This window comes from Dromaius novaehollandiae, chromosome 10 (assembly GCF_036370855.1).
Source record: "Dromaius novaehollandiae isolate bDroNov1 chromosome 10, bDroNov1.hap1, whole genome shotgun sequence".
Taxonomy (NCBI): Eukaryota; Metazoa; Chordata; class Aves; order Casuariiformes; family Dromaiidae; genus Dromaius; species Dromaius novaehollandiae.
The window spans coordinates 20,640,828-20,660,537 of NC_088107.1; the positions used below are offsets into that span (position 1 = coordinate 20,640,828).

Below are 19,710 nucleotides of genomic sequence, written 5' to 3' on the forward strand. Positions count from 1 at the left end.
GGGGGCTGCGGGGCCCCTGTGGAGGCTGTGGGCCCCTGTGGAAGCTGCGGGTCTCTGTGGAGGCTGTGGGCCGCTGTGGAGGCTGTGGGGCCCCCGTGGAGGCTGTGGGACCCCTGTGGGGGCTGTGGGCCCCTGTGGAAGCTGCGGGTCTCTGTGGAGGCTGCGGGGCCCCCGTGGAGGCTGCGGGACCCCTGTGGGGGCTGCGGGTCTCTGTGGGGGCTGCGGGTCCCCACGGAGGTTGCAGGTCTCTGGGGGGGCTGCGGGTCCCCACGGAGGTTGCGGGCCCCCACAGCCTCGCCGGCCGCTCTGCCGTCCCACCTCCTCGTGCCCCCCCGCCGCCCCGGCTGAGGCACCGCATCGCCCCAGCTCAGCCCCCCCCGCTCGCAGGGCAGCGCCGGGCCGGGCCGGGCCGCACCTCGCCCACGGCGCCCATATACGGGCATAGCCAGGGCCAAATGGCCGCCGGCGGCGAATGGCAGCGGCGCGCCGCCCCGCGCCCGCGGAGGGCAGGGCGGGGAGAGCGACGGGCCCTTTCCAAAAAAGTATTGGATGTCTGGAGGAATGCAGGCGGCCCCCCGGGACGGCGCATATCTGGGAGGCGCCGCCGCCGCCGCCCGCACTCCGCCGGCCGCCCGCCTCGGCTCCGCGCTGCTCCGCGCCGCTCCGCGGGCGCCGCGGCTGCGAACAGGGGCCGCCCCGGCGCTTCTCCCCGTGCTGCTGCCGCTGCCGGTCGCGGCGCCGCCGCGTAGCCCGCCGCCGCCATGGACGCCATCAAGAAGAAGATGCAGATGCTGAAGCTGGACAAGGAGAACGCGCTGGACCGCGCCGAGCAGGCCGAGGCCGACAAGAAGGCGGCGGAGGAGCGCAGCAAGCAGGTCCGCCCCGTCCGCTGCGCGCCCCGCTGCGCGCCCGCCGTCCGCCCCGTCCGCGCCCGCGGGCCCCGGGGAGGGAGGGGGGACGGGAGGGGGGAGCTGCCCGCCGCTTCCCCGGGCGCAGGGAGCAATGTGCTGTGCGTTGTGTCTCCTCTCGTGCCCCTAGCTAGAGGATGACATTGTGCAGCTGGAAAAGCAGCTGCACGTGACGGAGGATGCGCGGGACCAGGTGCTGGAGGAGCTGCACAAGGCGGAGGACAGCCTCCTCTCCGCCGAGGAGAATGCCGCCAAGGTACCGTGCCCGCGCCGCCGGCACCCACGTCTAACTGCCTCTCCTTCTCTCCCTCTCTCTGTCCGTCCGTCCTCTGCTGTCTCTTCTGCACTCGCACCTCTCCCTTTGCACGATCACGCTGCCTGCCGCACCTTTCCTGCCCGCCCTCCCCTCTCCACCGCTTTCCGCCCGAATCACAGCTGGAGGACGAGCTGGTGTCTCTGCAAAAGAAGCTGAAGGGCACTGAGGATGAGCTGGACAAATACTCCGAGTCCCTTAAAGATGCCCAGGAAAAGTTGGAACTGGCTGACAAAAAGGCCACAGATGTAAGTTACCCCCGTCACCACCCCCAGCAGAGAGCGGGCCCGCACGCCCCTCCGCACAGGCGGCCGGGCCCTGAGCCGCGGTGCCGGCGCCTCCTGGACGGAGAGGCGGGAGGCCCCGCGCTGCCTCCCCGCACGAGGCTTGCGCACCGGCAGGAGCGTTCGGTCGGGTGTCCGCTCGCTCGACACGTGCTTTTCGTGCGCGCTCGCTGCTCTAGACGTGGGAGCGAAGGAAGGGCCTCTCAGGGCAGGTGGTGGGAAGCGGCTGGGGTTGGGACAACCCTGCTTGGACACTCGGCGGAGCAGAGCCGCTGCCCCGCGGCTCCCGAAGGCAGGGGCCGCGAGGTCGGCCTCCGAGAGCGCTCTTCCCTGCGTCAGAGCTGCTGTAGCTGCTAGGCTGGCTCAGCCCGAGCCAAAGGTCCTCTCCTAGCTCATCTTCCTGGAAGTCTCTGGGACTTTCACTTGTTGAAGCAAAGTTCAGTCCCACACGGGCGCAAACTGTCCGGAAGACGATACTTGCCAGGTCCGCAGCTCGGGGGACGGGGATCCCGGGCACGGGGATATATATAGCGCAGCACTTTATATGGTAACAGCGCGGCAGCCCGCACCCCTCCCGGCCCGCGCCCCCGGGACCTGCCCGCCCGGCCTGCAGCGTGCCCGCAGCCCTCCGAGTCGGCCCTTCCTGCGGCGACGGTCCGGGTCCCCGCGGCTGCCGCTGCACAGTCCGGCTGCCCTGAGTGAATCCCGGGTCTGACGTAGGGGATCAGGTGAAACCACAGCACCTCCCGAGCGACGGCTGTCCTTTCCCCGTAGCTCAGCTTTTAAAACTAGCCCCCAAGCCGTAGTAAAGGGGGGGCGGACTGAGACGAAGGGAGCAGAGTATTTCAGGGGGAGGGAGGACGCTTCTGGAAGGGGCAGCGTTGGTAAACCTGCCTTTGCGTGCGAGACGACGTGCGTTTCTGTGGTGGACTTTAAAGACGAGCAAACGGCAGGACAGGTTCGGCCTCAGTCCGGCGGTCAGGTCAGGTCAGGTCGGGTCGGGTCAGGGCGTGCAGCTCGCTCTGAGGGGGCCGGGGAGGGAACGAGCGTGAGCGAGGGGCTCGGACGCCCGCCTGCCCCTGCGCCCGGAGGGGCGGCTCGCCAGCAGGACGTTCGTTTAACTCGTCCCCGGGACCCGCGGGGAGACCGGGCCGTGGTTCCTTATAAGGGAAAGTATGCGGGCCGCGGGGCAGCGGCTCGCCCGGGGCGGAGGGGGCAGAGATGCCACCACACTCCCGGTCGGAGGAGCGCGCCCCCGGGCCGGTCCCCGCGCCCTCCGGGAGCCGGCTGAGGGCTTGGGCTCGCGCTCGCCGCGGGCAGGGCAGGGCCGGGCAGGGCAGGGCAGGGCAGGGCAGGGCAGGACGCCCGCTCTGCCCCAGCCGCGGCACCGCCACCCTCCGCCGCGTCGGGCGGCAGCGCGGAGCCGCCCCAGCCCGCGCCGCCCCGCCCCGCCCCGCCCCGGTGCGCTGCGCCGCGCCGCGCCGCCAGGGGCCGCCCCCGCGCCGCCGCCCCCGCGCCGCCGCCCCAGCGCGCCCACCTGGCGGCGCCCCCGGCCCCGCCCCGCGCCGCCGCCCCGCGCCGGTGCCGGCGGCCCCGCCCCGCCCCGCGGCGGCGGCTCGCGGCGCGGCGGCACTTCCGGGGCCGCGGCGGGGCGGGCGGAGGCGCGGGGCGGCGGGATGGCGGCGATGAGCTCGCTGGAGGCCGTGCGCAGGAAGATCCGCAGCCTGCAGGAGCAGGCGGACGCCGCCGAGGAGCGGGCGGGCCGGCTGCAGCGGGAGGTGGACCAGGAGCGGGCCCTGCGCGAGGAGGTAGCGGCGCCGCCGTGCCCCGCCGCGGCCTCCCCCGCAGGCGCGTCAGCCCCCGCCCGGGCCGGGGGGCCGCGATGGCGGCCGGGGGCCCGCGGGGGAGGCCGCGCTGGGGGCCCGGGCCCCGCTGGCTCGGGCGTTACCTGCGGCCGGGCCGGGAGGGAGGCGCGGGGCCGCGGCAGCGCGGCGGGGGCCGGGGAAGCCTGGCTCGGGCTTGTTCCGTGTGGCTTCGCTTCGCCCGCGCGGAGGCTCCGGGCCCGGCGGCGGTACCCGGGGCGGGCGGCTGCTTAAAGGGCTCCGAGGCAGAGCCGGGGCTGCCTTCGCCCCGCGGTTTAAGCAGCTGAGCGTGTTTTCCAGGCAAAGGTGACCTGAAAGATGCGGTATGGACATGCCGTGTTCGCCTGCGTTACACGTGTGTGCGGGGAAAGAAAGGAGGGGAAAGCGTCAGCTGGTGCAGATGCAGTCGTGGGTGGCTGTTATAGCGCAAAAAATGGTGCTATTTTCTTTGCTTTTCTACCAAACTTAGGAAATACTAGCAGCCCTAAATTGTTTTTTTCCTTCTGTAAAATAGGCAGCGTCCTTTACGATGGCTTCGGTGTCTTCAGTGGTTGTGTAGAAGTGGTGCAAGCGAACAAGCTTGTTATTCATGCCGTTTGTCACAGTAGAGAAGATGGTGACTTTTGTATTTCCTTACAACGTGCAGGTTTTCTGTGCGTTCTGGGCAGCAAGTTCACAAGGGTGATATCTGGCGAGGGCAGGGCCTTCTGATGGCTTGCAGATGGCCTGCCCAAGTCCTTGCGCTTGTGCAGCTAATTCACGTTCTTGCAAGCCACTTCACGTGCCCTTCTTCCAGTAATGGATCACGCTGCAGTCGCATTGATTTGCTTTATAAGGGTTTCTGTCTTAAAAACAACCGGATCCCCTTCCTAAGCATTGTTGCTAAGGTCGGTTACTATGTCACCGAAAAGGGGGAGGTTTGCCGTTACCTCTGGCGTGCGGAGGAGCGGTTACAGCGTGCAGGCCGCGTCTCGCCCTGGGGGCTGGCCTGAGGCTCGGCATCCTGCCGGGCCGCGTTCGCCGCTTCCCCGGGGCAGCTGCGTCGCACTGCGCCGCGTACCTCTGCGTGGTGCTTCAGGCCTTGTCTGGAGGAGGTCAGTGCTGAGGTAGGTGGTCAATGCAGAAAGCAGCTCACAGGCACATGCAGACCTGTGCCTCTTCCGTAATAAGAAGTCTGCGCGTGTGAGCGCTCTGGCCGCTGTATTTCTGCGTGGTTGAGGACGGAGGAGGAGGAGGAGGAGGCTCGAGCACACTGCAGCAAGCAACCTGAGGTGTGCACTGGCTCTCCCCTTAGTGTAGTGCCCTGCACGCATAGCGCATGACCAGCTAGGGAATTTTTTCTTTCTGTGCAAGGTACAGATATGCAAACAATGAAAAAACTAAAGCTGTGGCCAGAGCACGTCACTGCTTACAGCTTTTGATTGTTAAACCAGACTGTTAGTGTTTCGAGAGTCTGACTAGCAGCCATTGTTTAAAAAAGAAAAAAGAAAAAGAAAATAAATCTCTTCTGCTGTGTTGTGTGCATGCATTTCATGGGGCTGTTAGTGATCACATTTTCAGAATACGTTATTCCTCCTTCAGTTATGTGATTAGCTGAAAACAGAATCTCTTACAGCAGTAATAATTAACACCCAATAGTAATTTATCCATGCCATCTCTCACTGTAAAAATATGCAGTGTATAAGTGCTCTGGCAAAAATGCAGAAGGCTGCGTTTCTGCTCACCATGGGAGTGCCCTTAATGTCACTGGGGTTTTTTCCTTCCTTACCATATAAGGAGAGAAGTCCTGCTCTGCAGAAGAATAACTTGGGCCGTATAAGGGCAGTCGGTAAACCCTTACTGAGTTACTGCGTGTGGAGCAGGAAGTAAAAACTTGAACTTTAGTCACCCTCTGTTTTCTAAGCTTATTGTATGCTCTTATCATGATGAGAAGTTGTAACATGACAATAATTAACTTGTAACTTTACTGACTTCCCAAGACTAATGTCTCTGAACACATGAAAGTCGCTTTCTCCCCCCCCCCCCAAAAGTTGCTTTGTTTCTCAGCTCAAAATGTTTAAATTCTTTAAAGCTAGAATCTAAAAATATAGATTTGGAGTCTTACTGTGTTATTACACAGCTAGATAAAGACTTTATATTGGAGTTTATACTGGAGTTAATGTGGATCTGTAGGAATCTTTTCTAGTCCTGGTTCCACATGTCCACTGCCAATACTCAGTAATGTTCAAATATATATTTGCAGCTCTGTCGTTTATATGTAATTTCCAGTCATGCTAGTGGTGGTGTTACTGTTGTATCAAAGATTGTTTTGCTTGTTATCTGGTGTGTAAGTTATCCTTACTGATGTGTTGCACAGCAAAATTCAAACTTTGGCCAAGTGTATCCAGGTGCCTCTAGCTAGTATAAACAACTAATAACAGTTCCTTAAGTTTTCAGTGAAAGACAAAGTACCAAGCTGATACTTCTGGTATGAAAGGAATTCCCCTTCCCCCCCCCCCCACCCCACCAATTAGATATTATATGAAATACCAAATTTGTACTTTCTCATACCTGCTGAGATAGTTTTCAGTACAAATTAAGAATAACTTTTGTTCTTGGGAGTAATTTATTTTTTAGAATAATCTTTTTGTTAGGTCTCTTGCATTTAATAACCTTTTGAAAGAAACGAGGAAGTTTAATAAAGGGGTTGCTACGAGAAGGCTGTTACAGAACTCAGTCTGCAGCTTGAGCAAGGGCAGGTTTGAGAATGTCAGAAGTAAAAGCTTGTAAGGATGAGAGAGATTAGTTGCGAGTGTTGTATGGAAGATTAAGCAAATGGGTAATGCAAGAGAGGGAAATCTGGGGGAAGCTTGAAGATGGCATTATCAAAACAATCAACATGTTTTAGGTGACCATCGCCTGCATCGGGGCCCTTTGGTGATGTAGCCTCCACTGGTGCTTTCTTTGCTAGCTCTGTATCTTGCCTGTGCACACAGCTTGTGGGTATCCAGTGGCTCAGATATTTCTTAAATGTTCTCATGCACGCTCTGTGCGAGCTCTCTCATTGCAAATGCTGATCTAGGTGCTGTATTTTTACATGTTTACCTTAAACCTTCTTATCGAAACCAAGGAAATACTGGTATGGCATTTCTTATCAAACTATGGCCTAAGGTCAGAGTTAAAGGACTTGGTTTTTAAATGTACTCCTGTGGTGGATTATTCAGGCTAACATAGAATAATTGGATAACTTGGATGTTGTTAGTGTTGATTTGCTTAAAAAAAAGGTCTATAATTGGTTCAAGTCTGCAAATACAGTGACAGAAAATATTTAGAGAATGATGAATAATTCCTCTAGTACTGTTCTTTCCAGTACAAAATGTACAGCCCTTAATGTGCTTTATGTAAACGAAAGCACTAATCATGTTTTCCCCATTAAGCAATAACTTCACAATTCGGTGAGGGCATGTATGCCTCTGTGTACATGCTATTTAGTGGATGAAGTGAGAAATTATTGAAGTGATTTTAAATGACTCTAGCAGGTATGTGGGTTGATCTCTTACAAAAAGCGACGTGTGCATTACTGTGCATTAACTTCTGTTCTTCCTGTGCTTAGGCTGAGAGCGAAGTAGCTTCTCTGAACAGACGCATCCAGCTGGTTGAGGAAGAGTTGGATCGGGCTCAGGAGCGCTTGGCCACTGCCCTGCAGAAGCTGGAGGAGGCTGAGAAGGCTGCAGATGAGAGTGAAAGGTGGGCAGGGCCACTCTCGAAGGGCTCATTACCCTTATGACAAAGGCGGTAATTGCCAGGGTGTGGGTCAGGGAAGTAAATTAAACCACTCCTATGTCTCTGAACATGTGTCATCCACGCTGCCTTTGCCTACATGAACTTCAGTCACAGCTTGTCTGTAGGGCTGCCCTAAATGTGTAGGCTTGAGTTCTTGTTCATGTCTTGGTTGTAAAGATCAGATTTACCTGGGGTAGGGCTGACTTTTGATATGCTGTGTCACTTCCTGGGAAAACTGCTTGGCCCAGCCCAGGCTCCTGTATTTGGATGACAAGTTCTGTACGGGTTGTATGTGTTCCTGTTCTGTAGGGTGATTCTTGATTTCATCATGTGTACAAAATCCCACCTAGAGAACAGCAAAGGGCTGAAAGAGGCGTTGGTTCTCTTTTTGATCAGATTTGTGCATGAAGGTGAACAGAGGGAGAGAGATGATGCTGACTGAGTCTTATTTAGGCTGGGATTTTCAGAAGTACTTGACATGAGTTAGGAGCTCAAGATTTGCTGACTTTGGAAGATCCCACATTTTATTTTTGCAGATTATATTTTATATCTGTGATAGAATCTTTCTTTGGGAAAGAATTCCAAATATAATGCGTCTCTCTTTTTGCTTCACTAACACTGCAGCCTGTTGAAAGTAGAAAGCACCTTACTATTTCACAGGGTGCTGTGTCTCCTAAGAAAGATAATTTCAGGCAAACGTGCATGGAAGGGGGAACACAAAATGTTTCCTATTGGGATTAATAAATATTTAGAGAATAAATGGGTTAAATTTTGCTGGTGCAGAGCACAAAGAACTTCATTGCTCAAGGGCTCTGACATGACAGACCTCATGGGAATCTTGTCTGTCCCATAAAGATAATATCTGTCAGTCCTGCAGGAATTGGAACATGCTATCTATGATGAGTGAAGAAGCACAGATGTCTTAAGTCATTTTATTAGATCTTTAGAAACAAGATGTTTTTGATTTACTTTTGTATAAGAACTGGTTTCCCTGAATTTAAAATGAAAAAGACTGGTCAGCTGGTTTCGAGTTTCTGGATGGAGCTGAACTGTGGAAGAAGTTAAATAAATGGCTTTTATTTCCTCCTAAGTCATGCATCTCTCATTGAAACTTCCGATGTGCAAGTACGCAGGACTAGACCCCTGCTCTGTAGAATCAGGCATCTGACATGCTTCATTCATCTTAATGTGCCTATCTGAAAGACACACTCCAGTGGTAGCAGAGCTGCAGATAAACTGGCAAGCCCTGAACCTCGAATTTCCTGTTTTTCTTGTCTTCCAGAGGAATGAAGGTCATTGAAAATAGAGCCCAGAAGGATGAAGAGAAAATGGAAATCCAAGAGATCCAGCTTAAAGAAGCTAAGCACATTGCTGAAGAGGCTGACCGCAAGTATGAAGAGGTCAGTTTTTGAACACAGATCATCTGTTTCTAAGACCCTTCAGGCTCTGCCTATGGTTCCTTCTTTCCTTTGCCATGTTAAGTTCAAAAGATCACAGACACCACTGTCCACAGATGCAGAACAAGACTGGGTACCCGGATACTTCCAGGGCCAAGTAGGTGGCTGGAGATCTGTGCGCAGTCCTGTGCACCAAAACGTTTGAGAGTATTCCCTGGTGTCTAAAGGAGGCTCTCAAAAAGAGAAAAACTATTTTTAAGCTGCCTTTTGGGGAATGAGGAAGAGAGGCTGTCAGGTAACTCAGACCCAAATGAATAATGAAGATGTCGCATAATCAAAACCTCACGTGTTAACCCTTCAGCTGAAATGGGAAGAGGCCCAGCTGCCTGCCTCGTAGATTCCGGCCCCAGGGGCCTGGCTGCCGCAGCGTAACAACGCCCGTGACTGTCGTTTGCCTTTTCCTGTAGGTGGCTCGTAAGCTTGTGATCATTGAGAGCGACCTGGAGCGGGCTGAGGAACGTGCTGAGCTTTCGGAAAGGTAAATGTTGGAGCTGCCCCTGAGACGCGTGTGAGGTGCTGCAAGACAGTAACTGTAACAGCATGAAACATTGGCAGTACACTGTGTGTTCAGCTCAAGGCTATGTTCTGCTCATTTACTGTAATGGTTGAAGTAAATGGTCAGCACCAAAGTAAATGTGTTTGTATGTGTGTGTGCGTGTGTGTTTTGTCACTGCATGCTGTACCTGCACACTGATTTTGTGAATGGCTTTTGTGCATTTCATGTGTTCACTAACAGCCAAGTCCGACAGCTGGAAGAACAGTTAAGAATAATGGATCAAACCTTGAAAGCATTAATGGCTGCAGAGGATAAGGTACTGATACTAATAAACAGTTCGTAGGTTTAACTGCAACCCAAGTCTTTCAGCTTTCATAGCCAGTTAGCTCACTCAGTAGTATCAAATAAGTCCTCACTACGCTCTTTACTCTCTTTGCATCTTGCTTTGGTGGTTTTCTTTGGTCTCTTTTTTGTTTATTTATTCATTTTTACCTTTACAACCGATCTCTTGTGCAGCCAAAAAGAAGCTGAACTGTCTGACATTTAAAGGCTGTGTAAATATTTCTGTGTAAGCCAAGGGCTGTAGATAATTTCTGTCTGGTATTCTTAACACACACTTGGAACAGAATTTGGCATCGCAAAGAACTGCTTTCAATCTGTGATGGATTCAGCTGCTTTTGAGGCCATCCTTTTGCTCTATAATTGTTTTCATTTTTCTCTATCTTTTCCCCCTATTTTCTCCTGTTTCTTTTGCTTGACTGAATCTTCCACCCGCCCCTTTCCTGCCTTCCTTCCGAAATAACAGCAAATGTGCTGAGCTTGAAGAGGAGTTGAAAACTGTGACCAACAACCTGAAGTCGCTGGAGGCTCAGGCTGAGAAGGTAGGCTAGAGACTTATGTGAGAATGTGTTGCTTAACAAGTTGTCACCTGGACTGGCCTGTGTCTTTATATGTTAACTCTTGTATGTAGCATTTCAGCAAGCTGTTAATAGAAGCATTTGGACTTACTACTCAATTCATATTTGGCTGTTATGAGAACCTAGGATACTTTCTGATTCCAAATAGATCAGTATTATTTGAACACATCTGCTGTTAAACATCCAGCAGCATTTATGTACGTTTATATAATGTGCTTTAAAATGGCATTTGGTGTGCTAACGTATTTTCTCGGAATGCCCTTCCTCTTTAAAACTGTAGGATTAATTTCTACTCAGAGTTCCCACTGCATAGCCCTGGTATATAACTCAACTAGTATCTAACTCTTGTAATAAAATCTGTATGACTACAGTCTGGTAAGTGGAACTTAGTTATACCCATGTTTCTTCTATACAGTTCATCTATTGGAAGACAGTTATGAATGTGATATTTTTGAATGCTTTGTCTAATATCAGTGATACTCTTTCTAATTACAGTACTCACAGAAAGAAGACAAATATGAAGAGGAGATTAAAGTCTTAACTGACAAGCTGAAGGAGGTAAAATTAGAACTGTTCTTTACAGCACACCTTCCAATACTATGTTTCTTTATATATAAACACTACTTTAAGTCTTTAAAGATGAACATCTCATTTCTGAGACAGTGAGTTTAGTGTTAGCTGTCTCTCCTAAAAGTGAGTGTTTCTATATTGTTTTAATTATTTCAAATCCATCTCCCATCATTGTACTTTTTTCTTCTCATTTGAATTGTCGCTCCTCGATTTGTAAGTGCTATGTGTGTGTTTCCTAAAATCATTTGTATATGTCCTGACTTCAGGCTGAGACCCGTGCTGAATTTGCTGAGAGGTCAGTAACCAAGCTGGAGAAGAGCATTGATGACCTAGAAGGTATGGTGGTTTGTTTTTCACGCTTACTACAGAAATACAGATCTCATGTTTTCCTGTTGTTTTTATGCAGTACCCAGTTCTACTCATCAGACTTGTCCTGCTTATATAAATGGGTCTGCTTAAAGAGTAAAATATGCAAAATGTTTATTAAATGTTTTTGACCTGAAATGTATTGATAACTTAAACATTTCGGGTGAACTGTGTTTTGCTCTTGCCTATTCCTTTTTCTCTGATGTTCTAAAGACGTCTTTCATTTTTTCTTTAAACTCTTCTACTTGGAAGTATGTGCATATACAAGGTAAATGATTAGATGATAAGTATTATTAGCAACTACTTTACTTGCTGTAAAAGTTGGTGAAGAGTCGTGTTATGTTAGTTATAGTTAGGAATGTAACAAACCAACCTAATTTATGACCGCAAAGAGTGCAGGTCAGGGCAAGCATTTTGTGACAGAGAGCAGTTTCAGCAAAGCTAATGGATTGTATACATATTCAAGAGGACAACTTATTTAAGCAAAGAGTTTGCTTTAAGGTTCTGATAAATCTTTCTGAACTACAGTACAATGCGCTTCCTCCCCCAGAGCCAAATAATTCAATAGTACTTTGTAATTAAAGATAAAGTTATATGGAGTTTACTTCTTAGATGCGTTACATTGTCTGGGATTTTAAGCAACGTGATTGCTTGGTATAGCAGCAGGCTTACGTATGCATAAAGCATATGAAATATCTAGCATCTAATACTCAGATGCTGAAAACTTATGGCCGCTTAGGGAAGAAACAGAGAAGAAAACTGAGTGCTTTAGAAAAGAAAAAAAATCTCTTAAATTCTGAGATTATGTCAGCTCACAGAAAGCAATGGGTTTTATAGAAGACCAATGGAAGATAAATGTTAGCATCTTCCTTGAGCCCCGTTTTCAGATCTTCTGTCCCTGCTACTGACTTTTGCAGCTTATGTGTGCCCCTCTAATGGCTATTAAAACAGGATAAATCCAGGGTAGGGAAACATGGGTTTTGCTTTCCTTATACGCTTTGTTTGCTTCCATCTTTCTCTTTATCACAGGTTGCCTTGCTGGTAGTTCAGTTAAAGAACTTGTCACAAAACTATTCACTTTTTATTATTACTCCCTAATTTTGTATTTTGTTTGGTTCTTTTGTTCTGTCTGCCGCAACACTTCTTTCTGTGTGCTCTCTTCCCCTTTCCTGCTGCTTCTGGATGGTATCTCATGCCACTGCCTTCACCTTCCATCCCATGATCACGCTGCATTTCCTTGCACACCTCTGCCTTCCTTTGGGGGAATGTTAGATGAGCTATACGCTCAGAAACTGAAGTACAAAGCCATCAGCGAGGAGCTGGACCACGCTCTCAACGATATGACTTCCATGTAAATGTCTTTCCGGCTTGTGCCTGCACCTGCTTCCCTGCCCTCATTGATTGCGCAGTTCTGGCTTTGAAATCATACTCCCTCTCTAGCGGGAGACGCATTCCTTTAGCGAGGCTAGGTGTACAAAATACCATGAACAATTTCTTTACCATGGCAGAGTGTGGGTGAGTGGTGTGCCTAGCCTGGTAAATACTCATGGTGATTTTGTAAGCTGCCTAATAAGCTCGTGTTTACTCTTTCATTCCGTATTTGATCCTTGTGTCTTGTCGTTGCCTCTTTCTGTAGCTTTGCTTTTATCCTTTCAGCTCACCTCTGTTCAAGTATTTTCTCCCAGGCCCATCACTTTTAAATTGCCAAAAGATAATTACCTCAGTACGTGTTGCATGCGGGGTATGTCATTTCTCTGCTATCACAGTTTTCCTCTGGCAAAGTTCATACCAGAGTTTCAAAGAAAAACGTGAGACTTATCTGTATCTTCTCTTCTGTTAATGCCAATGGAAAGTGCATATCTAAATTTCCTTGACTGCTCTGAAATTTTCAGTTGTTATTAAATTGTACATGCAGAAATTGATTGGAAACACTGTCACTTATACCCCTAGAAGTGACAGAGTTGAAACGTAGGTTGTTTCTGTGAAGAGTATTTGAAAAACAAATCTTTATATTTTTTGTGGACAGTGGTAGTAAGTAACTTGCAAATAGCAGAAGCGTGTCAATATCGGCTTTAGTCATAAGGGGGAAAAAGAGCATTTTATGTAGGAGAAAAACAGAAGAGTGGTCAGGCGCGAGGTCTGTGAGGTGGTGATATAGCCTGGCCCTTCCTCCGTGAACCTAAAAACTCTGAACAGAGATCAGCTGTGCTAAATCTGCCATCCCATGCTCATACCTCTCGTTTGCATGAACTGTGTGCTGTTGACATGGGAAAGAAGAAGAGCTGGGACTCTCTCATACTAGTGAGGCGTGATGTTCAGCCCCAGCCTCTCTTTTGGAACTTAGCACATTTTCAGCAAGGCATAAGCTTTAGTTAGAGCTGAAAATGTGTTCGGCACACACCCATATTTAAATATTTTTTTCCTTGCTTACCTTTTTAGATCCCTCCGTTTTGTTCATTACTCCCCTACACGCACAACTTTTTAGTAGCGTCTAATGTTGTCTGCTTTGTATACTTTTTATGTCCTGACGTGTGCTTTTGCTCAGTGGCCTATCACACAAATGGATTTTTTTTTCCGCTGTATACAGAGATTACAGTATTTCTTCACTACTGAGATATTTCCAAATGGAAAACAGACTTTAAAATGTACTCCTCTGCTGGTACATGAGGCCTTGGCTGTAGCATTCCAATCCCAGCATGGCGTGGTATTTCGCTAATAGTCATCTTGGCATGCTGGGCTCTGCTGTGCTGTTGCTACTTTTTTGGAAATCTTCACCTTTTTATTTCCTACCTTATCTCACTTTTTCTTTTCATGCAGATAATTTTCTTTGCTTCACTCCTGCAAAGACATCTTCATCAGGTTGGATAAAACATCTTTCCAAGCTCTTGGATGTTTCATGGGTTCATTGTTCTGTCTGCTACCTTAGTTGACTCTCTTTCTAGCACCTGTCTCTGAACATGCTCTTTGTGCTCTGTTGTACAGAAACTCCACATCTCTCAATGTAAAATAAACATCCCAGCTGTATCCCTTTTGCTTTTCCCTTGCCTTTTATTTATTTAAATAGCTATTTCAGTTACTAATAAAAAAGTTGCTTTTTTCGCCACTAGGGATTTAACTTTTGTTTCTGTTTTCATTTTTTCCACAAACACTTCTGCTTGAATGTTGACAATGCAAAGCCAACAATATCAGCCTATAGGATGAGAATACTATTTCTGGTATTTTGATGTTGATACTGACCAGTCATGATCTCGATCTTTCTCAAGTTACGATGCAGATAAAATGACGCATAGATTTAATGGGATTTTTTTTAGGTTGTTATTGTTGGGCCAAAATCTGCAAGGACGCTACTCCCTTGGGGTCACTTGGTCGTGAGAGCATGGCTGAGATAGCAGTTAAGCCCTTGACATTAAATTTTTCATTTTAGAGTTCAAATTGTCCTCTTAGTTTGACATTGAAGACTTCCTGCTTTTTTGGAAATGTCTGTTCTTTTAAATCTCTTTCTAGAGAAGCTGAGGGGTAATACCAAAAGTTCAACACCCTCCCCTCCCCCGAAGTAGTCACTTAACTGTCTTGCAAAAAAGTTTTCCTCTCTGTCACGTGCTGATTTCTCAGGAAGGGTGCTGCTTGTTACCTTTTTTACATTATGCTTTCTCTTGAAAGTTCAGCAGGGAGATTTCAATAGCTTTTCAGTCTTGTGCTTAGCTCAGACTTGTGAGTATGAATTGCAGATTCATACGAAATGTTTCAAATCTGGAATAAGATACTTGTTATTACGTTAATACTGGAATCATTCTGCTGCAAACTGAAACATACTGATTTCATGTTTGAAAACCCACACAGGGTTTTCAGTTGATGTGGCAGTGCCTAATTAAGTATGAAACATTAAATATTGACACCTCTTCCTCTTTTGTACTGTTAGTGCAAGTAGAAATATTGCAATTATTTTAGCTTCATTTCCTTTGCAATGGAAGAAGCTATTTTTCAGTTTACATTAAAGCATCAGTCACAATTGAATTGACTTAATATGCCTGTTACTGTCTTTTTTGCTGAGTTCTGAAGCCACAATGGCTGATAAACTCTTATCACATGGCAATTGAGTTTTAATTTAATATGTAGAATAATGTAACTGTGGCTTTCTCTTATCACATGGCAATTGAGTTTTAATTTAACATGTAGAATAATGTAACTGTGGCTTTCTCATTCGACTTTAAAATTACTCAACAGTGTAATTTTGTAATCTAATCTAGACTACATTTCCCCTCCCTTAACCCTGTTCACCAAATAAGGCTTGAAAATGGGTCTATCTCTTCCCCTGCTGCCTTTTTTTTTTTCCCTCGGATAACTTCATCTCATTCCAGCTCTTTATCCCATGACATTTGTTTCTTCCTAATGTTACTGGGTGTGGGAGGAAACACGAGTATGGGATATATATCAACAGTCACAAGTAGTCCAGTTATTACAGTTCAGTAACTTATTACATCTTGATTCATGAGTGGTAATTGTGTTTTTACACTCAGTGTATTGCAACTGCAAAGTAAAATGTCTAGTGTGAAGGTTAACCGAGTGTATTTCAACACTTGTGAAATGACTGAAGCTGAATAGAGTTAACCTCACAGTTGCAAGAGTCTAGGGAAACGCGGTCAGTTGTCAGCTGAGCTGGGGTAATTTATGCTGCAGCAACTCCAACCTCTGAATGTATCGCGTTTGCTTTATTGTATCAATAGTGGGTTTTTTTTCCTCAACTCCCTGCAGTAATGTTTTTAAGATGTTAAAATCCAGTGTAGGGATGTACTTAAAAAATAAATAAAGGGGAAAGGGAGAGTCTTCACAGTAACTCTGACTATCAACGTTTAAACCTTCCCTTTTCCTTTAAACGTACGCAATCATACCTCTGCACTGCAGGGTGATGAATTGCTGGAAAGAGTATTGGAAATGAGCCACGTAATGCAGATATAGTGGTAGCTCCGTGCAGACCTTGCAGCAGGCCCTGGTGCACACATTAGCTCCGTGGAGCTGTTTTGGTTTCTCTATGCAGTGTTTCAGCACTCTGTCACCTTTGGACCTGACGCATGCGTTACGTCCCGCTGCCCGGAGCGTGGTGGAGGGGGCCAGGCTGGCCCCGATGTCTGGCTCTCCGGTCTGCGCTGTGTGAGGGTGGCTGCGCCGAGGCCGAGGGGCGCTGGGTCTGCGCCAGGGCTCCTGCACCCAGCCGGCCCGTGGCGGCTCCCGTCAGAGCCCTGCCTCCGTGGTCCGGGTGAGCCGCGGCCCGGCCAGGCTGCGCGTGATGGAGCCCTGGCTGTGCACTCGGTTATAAGCGCTTTCCATGCTGAACAAGGGTTGTTAGTCTCACTTTAGATGTTAAGAAATACTGGAAATCTTTGCCTCAAAGAGAGTAGTTTTCTGCGATGCAGGTAAGCATCCGGTTTGTAGTTCAAATTGTTATGTAGTCATGTTTGAGTAACCACTGGGTACGTTTTGCCAAACAAGTCAAATTTTAGTGACTGGGAGATCTGGATGTTTTTTCTATGTGTGTCTTAGTATGTGACGTTGTTCCAGTAAGAGAAACAAAAGCCTCGTTAATGGCCCGAGACCTCAGTTCCGCGATGTGCTCCGACTTTCCTGAACGGGCCGCTCGAGGCTGGGCACCATCAGAGCCCTTTCTTGCCCTCTGTGGAGCAGCCCTTACATTTACTGTCATGACGCGGCTGTAGGTGTTTGATCTTCGAAGTGAACTGTCCTGTCAGTTTGCTGTATTTGGGCAACACAGATTTTCACACTACTATTTCATTTACCTTCAACATGGTTTTTTTTGTTATTGTTGTGTTGTGTGGGTTTTTGGTCTTGTTTTGTTTCTGTTTTTTTGGACAGTTTAAAGCCTCTTTATTAGTAACACAAGCATGCTTTCCCTGATGTAAAAAAAATAAAATAAAAATCAGCTGTCAGGTTCCACAGTAAAGAAGTCATGGAGTTGAAAACTTAGGGGGGATCAGTGCGGTTCCCGCTCACTTCAGCAAGAGGAGCTGAGGGAGGCTTGCTGGAAGGGGCTGCGGAGTACGGGTTGACTCAAACCCGGCAGTGCTTGGCTGTCTGCTAAGCAAGCACCTCTCTCCTGCATTAGCCTGGTCATGATACAGTCGCTTTCCACCAGCTGAGATATGAGGTTCCAACATATCTTAAATATTTAAAAAGAAAAACATCATTCATAAAACAAGCTTTCTCTGCATTATTCATAAAGTTTTAAGCAGGACTTAGTTCTTCTAGGAATATAGCTGTAGTTCTTCCGTTTTTATCCCTCTTCACCTGTCTCACAGCTGTTCTCCACAACAGGAGTCTTAGCAGGTCCTGTTTAGGTTATAATAGCTGTTCCTTGGAGTAGCTATTTAATTGCTAAAGTTCTAAAGACAAAGGTAAAATGTGTCTCTGTATGTTACTAGTTACTGAACTGTCTGTGGTGTGACCAGTTTCTTTATTAACTCTTACTTACCTGTTTTCTCTGTCTAATCTGTCTTCATTCTGCCTCTTTTTTTTCCTTCTAACCTGCTTGCTGACTGTACAGACCAACTCTACCAGCAACTTGAGCAAAACAGTCGCCTAACTAATGAACTAAAGCTGGCATTGAATGAGGATTAAACTTTAGTATGAATATATTGTTAATTTGTTTAAAAACTGCTTCTTCCAAAAGTTCCTCAAGAATGAATCAGTAAATGTAGAAAGAAGCAAGAAACCTAGAAATTGATTTTCAGGATGGTGATTTTGTGACAAATGAATGGATGAAATTCTCAGTTTGTGCTGGAAAAATTAAAATGGAAGTGCTTCTTCTGATGAGGCTTTTGATTATCTGTACGCACAACTACTCTAGAGGAGCTGTAAGCTCCTACTTCGGCTGTGCAGTAGCTGCTTCCCACTTTGGTACCAGTTACAGCATCTAGCTAACAGTATCCAAAAAGTAACAGCCTTCCTTGCAGAGAAACTATTGGTTTAGCTGATGCTATGACCTGGGCCTGACACTTCTACTAGGAAGTGGATGAAAACCAGGATTCAAATTTCAAAAACAACATAAAGTATATTTATGGCTGTTCTGTATCTGGAGATTGTAATGCATTAATTTTGCATTACTACAAAATGGGCCTGTATTTGACTAAAAAAACTAGAAATGGGAGCTCCATTCGAAAATACCTGGTCAGTTTAAAGGTATGCTTGCATTAGTATGAAGTTATATTACGGGGTTCTGGTAAGATGCAGCTCTAGAACATTGTGCTCACTTATTGTATCATGTGTGTGAAATGACAGTCCTATGAAAGTGTGCATGCAGCATAAAGCTATTAACTTCTTTTTTTGTATTTTGCAGCAGAAATAAGTTAATTTTCTCAAAAGTCACTTGATTGAAGGGGATGGCTTTAGCTTTTTTGTTAGTTCTCTGCAAGTTCTGAATTACATAAAGCTTAAAGTGTGGAGCTGCAGAGAACTTGCATTCTTTTCTTTCTTACTGCCCTACTTAAAAAACAAATAAATAAAAATTCACTCACCATCCCACATTCCCATAGCAAAGAGCTCCCAGAACATACAAAAATATCATCTCTGTTGGCAGTGCATTTTCTTTAAGAATGCATCTGTGAACAGTTCTAAGCTTGCACTACTTGCAGTTTGTTTTGTTAATTTGGAATTCTCCCCAGTTGTGCTGTCTGAGGCTATTAGCATTTATGAGCATGCACATTTCTCACCTTCTAAACCCTCCATTAGAAATGATGATTGCATGCCTTCATGTACTGCGAATCAGTGCCTCCAAAGAACTGCTATTCATGTTTTAATTTTCTAATCCCACAACAGAGAAAGTGGCGCATGCCAAAGAAGAAAACCTTAGTATGCATCAGATGCTGGATCAAACTTTACTGGAGTTAAACAACATGTGAAAACCTTCTTAGCAGCAACCACATTATTTGTTTTGTTATTTTTTTTACACCTGCTTGCCGTGAAACCCCATCAACATGTCTTTATTTTAGTTTCACCACAGTCACAAGAACATCTGCTAAATTATCAGGCAGGGGTCAGGGAAACACCGAAATGGGCAAGCCATATGCGGGTTAAGCTATGATATTATGGTTTAAATGTGCCATTTCCCAACAAAATGTTACCTACACTTTGTAGAGAGTTCAGCAATTCAGTATGCTTAGATTTGAAGAATCCTGGCTGTGGCAGAAAGTGTCCCACCTCAAGTGCCAACTACAATTTTTAACAAGAAGATTGATTCACATGCAAGGAAGATAAGGTGGAAATGGTGCTATTCTAAACAAAAGGTTCTACTGAAGTCTTTTGTTTGATATCAGACAAGTCAGGAGTTTGACCAGCACAGTAATTTATTTTATTGGTGTTTTATTGATCTGTGAGGATTTGGACTTTCTGTGCCTTCTAATTCAATAAAACGAAGGATATATAAGCAACAGAGAAAACTGAAGGCTTCTAGAGGTTTTAAATCGTGTACTCGCAACTCATTACAGAAGTGTAGGTCAGCATTTCACCTCGAGTATTTGTTCAATTGTATTTTTCATGTTGAAATGAAAGATCCAATAAATTCAGGAGAAAACATAAATTTGGTAGAGATTGTTTTAAAATGTATTTTATTTGTGTGGAGTTTGGGGGAGGGGGAGGAATTTATAAATCGATAATCGCCTCACTTTATTTTTCACACTTTCTTTTGAGCAGTTTTAAAAGTATGCCTGTATGTAAACATTGTATAATGATATGGAATAAAATGCACATTTTAGGACATTTTTTAAA

General features: G+C 47.1%; 1 protein-coding gene across 9 annotated transcripts; it reads left to right on the forward strand.

Annotated features, from left to right (window-relative positions):
* Positions 1–492: 492 nt before the first annotated feature.
* On the forward strand, positions 493–19,710 carry TPM1 (tropomyosin 1). 9 transcript variants are annotated; one of them, XM_064517521.1, is made up of 10 exons: positions 504–875; positions 1,039–1,164; positions 1,344–1,469; positions 6,960–7,093; positions 8,412–8,529; positions 8,994–9,064; positions 9,888–9,963; positions 10,495–10,557; positions 10,836–10,905; positions 18,763–19,710. In XM_064517521.1, exons 1-10 carry the CDS (start codon positions 762–764, stop codon positions 18,843–18,845), a joined length of 981 nt encoding a protein of 326 aa, XP_064373591.1. In that variant the 5' UTR covers positions 504–761; the 3' UTR covers positions 18,846–19,710. The 9 variants fall into 9 exon arrangements, with proteins under 9 accessions (XP_064373589.1, XP_064373588.1, XP_025969135.1 ...); XM_064517519.1 differs by lacking the exons at positions 1,344–1,469; positions 9,888–9,963; positions 18,763–19,710 and adding exons at positions 9,323–9,398; positions 13,753–17,292 and having other exon boundaries at positions 493–875; XM_064517518.1 differs by lacking the exons at positions 1,344–1,469; positions 18,763–19,710 and adding an exon at positions 13,753–17,292 and having other exon boundaries at positions 495–875.

What these genes read in the sequence shown, in the direction of transcription:
- TPM1 (XM_064517521.1), top strand. Translation starts at nt 762, where the DNA reads ATGGACGCCATCAAGAAGAAGATGCAGATGCTGAAGCTGGACAAGGAG. An exon ending in CTGACAAAAAGGCCACAGAT is followed by an intron (nt 1,470 to 6,959) that starts GTAAGTTACCCC and finishes TCCTGTGCTTAG; the next exon opens with GCTGAGAGCGAAGTAGCTTC. An exon ending in GAGCATTGATGACCTAGAAG is followed by an intron (nt 10,906 to 18,762) that starts GTATGGTGGTTT and finishes ATCCCACAACAG; the next exon opens with AGAAAGTGGCGCATGCCAAA.